Source organism: Asparagus officinalis, chromosome 6 (assembly GCF_001876935.1).
Source record: "Asparagus officinalis chromosome 6, Aspof.V1, whole genome shotgun sequence".
NCBI lineage: Eukaryota > Viridiplantae > Streptophyta > Magnoliopsida > Asparagales > Asparagaceae > Asparagus > Asparagus officinalis.
In genome coordinates, this window is record NC_033799.1 from 29,863,282 (window position 1) to 29,872,419 (window position 9,138).

Sequence of the window (9,138 nt, forward strand, 5' to 3'; positions counted from 1 at the left end):
CGGTCTAGTAGGTCACATAATTAGGCCGTGTTCTCTCCATCGTTGGGGCTTAGGTTCGATTCCCGTATACATCAAAGACACGATAAAAAGTAAAAAAAATCATGTTGCCCTAAAAATATTGGAGATGATAAACTCAGAGTATATAAAAAATATATTTAGATGTTGGTAGAAAATCAGAGCAACCAATTACTCTTTTATTAGTACTTATCTGCGACTACTGATCCTTTTAGAATAAGTCGTATGCGGCAACTGCTTCTGAGCCCCTCATATGAGAGGTGAAATTACAGTTTTGCCCCCCACTTTGCCCGTTGAAGGGCTCAGAACCGGTTGCCGCATGCGACTGATTCTGATAGAAACCACAGTTCTCATCCTCCCTCAATTTATTGGAGAGAGGGTGATTTTATGCAATTTATCCTTTCTCAAAATTAAGAATATACTTAGCTAGCTTGATTGTGTGGTGACTAAAGCAAGCATAATTATTGAAATCTAGGCTCAGAAATAAATTATCCGAATTTTCTCATAAAAAAAACCGAAGATGGGGTAGTCAATGCATATGTATATTTTTTAAATTGCAATTTCTGTATTACTTTACTCATTAATTACATGGGAAAAAGCCCTTTCACAGATGTTTTTTTTTTCTTCAGTCTGTGATGGTCAGAAATATTTCTGTTTTGCAGGAAGCAAACAAAATCATAAAAGTCGGTCTGAAAAAGAAATCCATCCATTGGTATGTTGATACATAGTAGGCGCAAATTCTTTTTATATGCAACACATTTTATGTAGCTACATCATAGATGCAAATTTTCTTTACATGTAACACATTTTATGTAGATACTTAACTTGATTAAAAAGTCTATTAATACACAATTTCAAGCGCAATACATGCAAGAGTAGACATAGGTATTATTTTGGGTAAATTTCATAAAGCTCCCGATAAGTTTTTGGTGTTTGGCATTTAACTCCCAAAGAATTTGGCTCTCACTAAACCCCCAATAACTTTGGGAATCTAAGAAAATCCCCAAAACGGTTTTCGTTTTTTTTTTCACTTATCCCTTAACAACCACTTTATGGTTTTTATGTGATATTCTTTGTTTGGAAACTTAAAATATGGAGTCGTTATGGGGCTCAAGTGACAAAATCAAAATATGTTGGAGGTTTTCTAAAATTTCTAAAGCTTTGGGAGTTTAGTGGTAGTTTCAAAACTTTTTTGGGTGTTAAAACTATCAAACGTCCAAAAAGGGTTTAGTGAAAGTTATCCTATTAATTTTGCTTTTATGTCTGAATTAAAAATCATTACCCGTTCGTAGACTTTTAAAGTTAGATACTCGTCACTTATTTATTTATTTATTTGGACATCACAGAGTCTAAATTTAATAAAAAAAATTAGCCATACATAAATGACTAATTCTCCATAACACGGTTAACACGCGCGATTAACTATGTCATTTCTCAACTAAATTCCAGCATCTAGTCCTCCCCATGGTTGACGATGATGACCGACAGAAGAAAAGAATGGAGATAATCATGTCATTGTACGACGAGAGTTTCATGAGAATTAAACGACTCTTATTAGTTCAGCATGCATATCGTCCTAATACATTATAATTTAACATATTTGCTAAATTTGATTAATTATAATCTACTTTTAATAGTAAAGTGTTTTGCAAATAGGTAGATCAATTCTTCACTGTCAAAATGATGAATTAAAAAGGACATGAGTTGGCAATGATTTATTAAAAGAGGCCTTTGACTTTGAGAAATCATAAAGAATAAAATGGTTTTTTACAACTTCATGGCTTATAAGCTATCAATAATACGCTAGAATACTCTAGCTTTTTTCACGGCTTATAAGTCGATATAAGCCATTTGCCAAATATCTCCAAATAGCTTACAAGTCACCTTGACCTTTTGTCAAACATGTTCAAAATATATCAATGAATAATAATATGGGCTTTGCTTCGGTGCTCCTAAAATCGTTTATTAATTTATTTTTGAAAAAGGGTAAATTTGGAAAAACAAAAAATTCTTCGTATCCACCAATTTCTCATCCACAGAATTCCATCAAACGCGTATAAATCCGTTTAAATAGAATCATAGGTTAATTACGCTAAGAAAATTCCTCAATAAAGATATCAACAAGAAATCTAACATGTGATTGAATGCGATACAAGGAAATTGGATCCGAAGAAAATCGATCATCAACCATGTTGATGAACTTAAACAAAGCAATCATGTTCATTCAAAATCTCAGTTGTTTAGTTGAAAATTAATCGAATGAAGGTTCCCAAGGCCTAAGAGAAAGCCAATTAATGCCGGGCTCATACTACAGTTCCTCCATGCAAAAACAATTTATTTCCAGTCAGATTGGCCCGGTGGCGACACTCATGATCTCGAGCTCACTACTCTAGAGAAAGAAGACGCTCGTATGAAGTATTTCATAGGATCGATGACCATATCAAAAATTAAATTCCATTAGGTTTGGCCATCCGCGTAATGAATTAGGGGATTGGAGAAGAAAACCACGTCAAAAAAATAAAGACTCCGAGAGTTTTTCATTAGTTGGAGAATTCTAACTACTTCCTATTTATCTTCTTATTTATACTTCCTAAAATAACCTTTTTATCTAAGGGCCCGTTTGTTTGCACGGAAGTAACTATGAAATAGCAGAAGTAGAGGAAGTAGAGGCTACTTCTGCTATTTCTTGGCAAAAATGTATGTTTGTTTCTTTGTAAAAACTGCTTCCGCTACTTCATTAAAAGCTGACGTGGCGTCTACGTGGCACCTCTATTTCCTTGATATTTTTCCGTCTTTAAATGCACTGAAATACGGCGGAAGTTGATGTAGGGTGGGGTCCACGAAAGAAAAAAGATTCTCAAAATCATAATTACGGCGGAAGTTGATATGTAATCATAAAATCTTTTTTATAAATATTTTAAAAAAATTATGACAGTGATGCCGTTCATGCATTTTTTGCTTTCGTAGATATAAAAAATATTATTATTAAAATTGATGAATGTCGTTCATGCATTTTTTGCTTTCGTAGATATAAAAAATATTGTTATTGAAATTGATGAACGACATACTTTTCTGTTGAACATGTGACATATATAAAAGATTTTTTTCCCCTTCATAAATTGGAAATATTGTTTTTAATGGAAATTCATAAATTAGAAATAAAGACAATAATAAGAAGAAAATAGTATGATATGATACATGTATAGTAGAAATATATGTGATGCTTTAAAAGAAAGTATAAAGCTTGCAAAATCTGATAGATAATCATCCTCTAGTAAGTGCCTATAGGCACCCGTTATAAAAATCATATTTCATTATCAAATTTTGCCATATATAGTAGCAAAATTGTACTGCGAGTCTCCGACAATTGCGGCAGCAAGCAATCAATTATGTTTCAATATCATTGCAGCAAGAATACTATGTGTTATAATACTTCTATTTCTATTTCAATGACAATCCAAATAAGAATAAAATGGAAGCAACATGTATTAATTAATTCATAGTAATATTTCCAAATATTATCCAAACAAAAAAAGTAAATGAAGAGGAAGAAATTCTACTTCCATTACTTCTAAAAATATATGAAACAAACAAAAAAAATGCTATTTCCGCTACTTCCTATTTCATAGTTTTGGAAGTTACTTCCACAACTTACTTCTTACTTCCAATACTTCCATTATCCAAACGGGCCCTAAGTGAAATTACTTTTTTGGGTGTGGAACTACTTTCAATCATCTTATCCCTCAAATTTAGGATGTGAGAGAGATTTTTAAGGAAACAAACTATACCAACTGCTTGGGAGCACCGAAGCTGTTGGCTTGAATGTATTAATAAAGTAGTAGGCCTGTCCAAACGGGCCGGCCTCGCCCAAAAAACAGGGTCCAGTCCGGGCAAAACCGGGCCCGTGCCCAGACCCGGTTGGCCCGGGCCTGGGCCTGAGCGGGCCGGGCATCGGGCCGGCCTGTTTTTTATTTTTTTATTTTTAATAATACATAGCAAAAAATTAAACAAAATTTAATAAAAACAATCATATTATTAATCACTTGTAATTATATAATTTACACATATAATTTACACATACAAAAAATTATAAAATTAAAATGATAAAAATAACTTCTTTATTAATAATCAGTTAATCATCTACAATTATAAATTTATTTTAGAATTCATCACATCACAATAGATGAATACATCCCAACTAGGTTGACACCTACTCATCTATATTACTATCATTTGTAATTTTTTCCAAAATAATTTATCACAAATTTTCAGCTAAGAAATAAAAATTACAAACTGATGAATAATCTCTACTCTTTATATCTATCTGTTAGTCTCAACTCTTTAAATTTTTCTTTAATATCAGTCATCCGATCGATACTTTGCGTTCTCTTCTCGTACCTCCACCAATCTTGTAGGCATATTACCGTCTGTATGGTATATGGATCTAACGATGTCTTGTGGTCGTAGATCAAACGTCATGCTGTGCTGAAGGTAGGTTCCGAAGCTACTATGAAAACCTGCACTGTTAGTAGGTCACGAGCCATGATGGAAAGTATAGGATATGAAACTGTTCCATATACTTTCCACCATTGTAAAATATTAAAACTACTATTTTGACATTTAACTAAAGATGCGGTTAAATTTTGATCAATTTCAGAAACTTTCATTGATGATCCAATTCTAGATCCACAAGTTAGCTCAGCTAGTACCATTGATTCCCTATCAAAACTCATACCTTTGCCCCGACTTGAACTCGTAGAAACAGAAGTTGTATATTGATGTGTACTTACATCATATCTACCTACATACTCATCATATAATCTTTAAAAATAATTTCTAATAGTATTATGATGAGTAAGAGCAGCAATAGTTTGACCACAATCAGTGTCTATTATCATGCTACCATACAAAGAATTTAACAAACTTCAAAGACCAATATCCTTCAAACATGGATCAATAAGAACCCCCAAACCAATAACAATAGGAATAGACCTAAAATACTTATTAAATTTACTTTCCATTTGAAAAATTATATTTCCAAAATAATTATTCATACGATAATTATTAAAAAAATTGAATGTTTAAAATTTGTAAAGGAGCTTGAATAATAGTTGGATAATAACAACCAGATAATAACATAGTAACATCATAAAAAACTTATAACATCTCTTTTACACTATATATAACTGTCCATTCATCCTTAGTTTTTCCATGCATACTACCAGAGCTAGAATTAGAAGTATAGAAAGCAATAAAATTATTTATAATTTCTTTATACTGTATTGCTACATTTAACATTGCATAGATAGAGTCTCACCTATGGTCAACATCTTTTGGAGTTAGTCTAGGTTTAAAATTTTTTCTTTTACACAATTATTTTCATCTTTTAATTCTTTGTTCAGAAGCAATATGAGCATAAGCTACTGTCCTGACCTTTTCTAACATGAATTTAATTTCACTAAATGCACTTTGAACAATTAAATTTAAATATGACACACACATCTAATATGAAAAAAATCACCATGACATGACAATAACAGAGATGTTATGATGTGATCAACAACTACATTATTATTACTTGCATTATCTAGTGAAAAAAAATCATATTTTTTTTCTAAAATTTCTAATTTTATAAGTTCTTAAATTATTAAATTTATAATATTAATACTACTATGTGAATCTTCAAATGCAATAAAAGAAATAACTCTTTTAAATATTTGCCAATTATCATCAATCCAATGTGCTGTGATACATAAATAACCAGTTTTTGCTCTAAATATCTAAATATTAGAAGTTAAAAAAAATTTACAGTTTAAACTTTAAAAATAAGAAATTATTTTTGCATGTTCCCCCTGATAATATTTTAAAATATCACGTTGACAAGTTTGACGAGAAATTTTTTTAAATGCGAGATAAAAACCATCTGTAAACATATCTTCAAATTCATCATCTTCTGCTAATTTAAAAGGAACGTTTTTAAAAATAATAAACCTGATGACGCATTTCCTGCCTTGGACTGTGTTATAGTTCCAACTACCGAGACTGTCGGAAGATGAAGATTGGGAGAGTAAAGATTATCGGATATCATCTTGAGGTATTGCCTAACCTTTTTTGTGTTTATCTAAATGGTGTTTGAGGTGGTTGGTACCGTTCTTATGATGAGCTTGGAAAATATGTCCGCACAACCCACGCTAACCCACACTTAGCCTTCTGGGTTAGAAGCCTACTGTGTTGATCCCTGGTGACTTCTATCTTCTCGAAAAAGTTCCACACATTAGATCTCAGCCTTTTAGGAGCTCTTGGTGCAGAATCTCCGCCACTAGAGTCATGATCAACATCGGTAGGAGTAGGAGCAATACTTGTAGCTCCTGTAGTTGGAGTATTATGACTCATTTCAAGATTGAGAGTTAGGATTTGCCCTTCATAATCAAAGGAGGAAGCCATTTGATTGAAGAATTAGAGAGCAAAAACGAGTATTAGAGAGTATTAGAGAGAAGTAGATGAGTTTTGGATGAAAAACAAATAAAATCCCCTCTATTTATAGAGGCAATCCCCTATGCAAATGATCAAAATACCCTATCATTTTTGGGGGTATTTTGGTCAAAAGCCAAAATATGGTTGTTATGGCCGATCGGACCGGGCTGGGTCCGAAAGTGTCCGGCCCGAACCTGACCCAGACCCGACCTGGTCTAACGGGCCAACAGTCACAAAAATGACTATTTTCACCGGCCCGACCTGGGGTCCGGCCTGACCGCTCCTGCTCGGTATGATACCTGGCCAGGCCCGGTCATGTCCGGATTGCAGATATTTCAACTAGTATGTTTGTTTCTAAATTTGGTCTATCCAAATGATCAAAATACCCTCAAAATTTGGCCTTTTTTTTATCATTTTTGGGGGTATTTTGGTCAAAAGACAAAATATGGTTGTTATGGCCGATCGGACCGGGCTGGGTCCGAAAATGTCCGGCCCGGACCCGACCCGGTCCAACCAGCCAACGGTCACAAAAATAACTATTTTCGTCGGCCCGGCCGCGGACCTGGCCGACGCTCCTGCGTCGTATGATACCTGGCCGGGGCCCACGTCCATGTCCGGCGCGGTCGGAGCGCCGATGACTGGCCCAGGGCTTTAGGGCGCCGTGAACCCGGTCAGGCCCGGGTTTCTGGGCAAGCCCGGGCGCGGCACGGCCTTGGCTCCAAATAGAACAGCCTGACTTGCGCGGTAACTATGCTATTTTCCTAGAGTTGGTCATTAGTATGACTTTTCCTTGGTTATTTTACATGATATGAAGCTGTCTAACATGTTTATCTTTTGGTTTAATAAATAAATAAAGAAATATTTTAGGAAGCAGGAGAGAATTTGGAGGCTTTCTTGCAGTAAAAAATAGTCAGCAGTACTTTTGATTCTCACGTCTCTTCTGGCCCTCGTCTGTGGCGTTGTATGCTGACACACACACACACCACACACACACCACACATCTATATATTATATATTATATATATATGATATTATATATTAGGTTATATATTATAATATAATATATTATAATATTATCTATAGTATATAGTATAATTATAGACAACAGTATACATATATACATACATATAATATACATTATGTATATATGATATAGACACATATACTATATACATACATATTATATGTATATATGTATGTGTGTGTGTATACACAACCACACAACACCACACACACACACACAGATATATAATATATATATATATATTATATTATATAATATATATATGATAATTATATAATATATTATATATATATATATATATATATATATATATATTATATATATATATTATATATATAACACACACACAACCATATACATACACACACAATATATATACACTTATATGTATGCTATATATGTATATGTGTCTACACACACACACACACACACCACACACACACACACACACACACACACACATATTATATATATATTATATATATACTATATATATATATATATATCTATTATATTATATAGATATATATCATATATGACCCGAAAGGCGTTACGTGTCGTCCCTTAGCTGAGTCGACTGCTTAACCACTCCACTCGGTCAACTAATCGGCTGATACCCTGCGAGGGTAACTCAAAAGGTGGTTCTTCTTGACCACCAAACGAGTAGAAAGGCGACTGCACTGATGACCAATCACCTCATAATAAATACCATTAAATGTATTATGGGCACCATCATTCCTCTATACCCAATAGTCTTTATAACACATCGGACCATGTCGACACCGCACACCTCCAATCACTTTGCATTAAATACTGAAGTGACATCTTCTCCACTCGTCGGCCAACACCTATAAAGCTGAGGCTAATGTGGCTGCCACCCCATACTTAGCCGAAGTTACCATTTTACCCTTCTACCACTACTATAAAAAGAGATACTATTTTCAATTACAGGGTAAGATCATTCTCACTACTGGTCGTGCTTAAGAACTACTTCAGTTCAATTTTACTTCTCCACTCAATTAACTCATTGACTTGATCAACGGAGGAATAACAGGGGAACCCAACCTGCCCTCTTACGGTTTGCTACTTGTGTAGAGAAGAATAGTTTACTTAGGAACCAGACATTTTGAGAGTTATAGGATCTCCTTCAACTTAATCAACCCTTATTTGACTATGTTAGTGGGTTTGTGTTACGGTTTGGGTTAGGGTTCGGGTTCATGTTCAGGTTAGGGTCAGGGTTAGGGTTAGTAGGTTCGGGTTCGGATTGAGGGTTAAGGTTAGGGTTCGGATTAGGGTTCGTGTTAGGGTTAGGGTTAGTAGGTTCATGTTCGTTAGGGTTAGGGTTAGAGGGTTAATGGGTTCAGGTTCATGTTAGGGTTCGGGTTAGGGTTAGTGTTCGAGTTTGGGTTGGGTTAGGGTGTGGGTTTGGGTTTGGGTTTTGGTTAGGGTTAGGTCTAGAAAAGATTTGACAGGAAAATTAAATAAGTATAGGGGCTATATCATTAATTAATTAACCTATTAGTTTAAATCTAACCATTAATTTGAATCTAACAGTGTAGAATGGTCATCTCACATTAAGTAATCCATCTCACCATCATGCCATATCGCTTATATGGGCGCTTATA

General features: G+C 34.2%; 1 protein-coding gene across 1 annotated transcript in view; it reads right to left on the reverse strand.

Annotated features, from left to right (window-relative positions):
* The window catches only part of LOC109845997, a 12,772-nt gene extending 6,313 nt beyond the window's left edge, over positions 1-6,459 (reverse strand). Inside the window, exon 1 of the mRNA XM_020415222.1 lies at positions 6,202-6,459. Within this exon, the coding sequence (XP_020270811.1) occupies positions 6,202-6,459 (258 nt within the window). The remainder of the gene's footprint in view (positions 1-6,201) is intronic.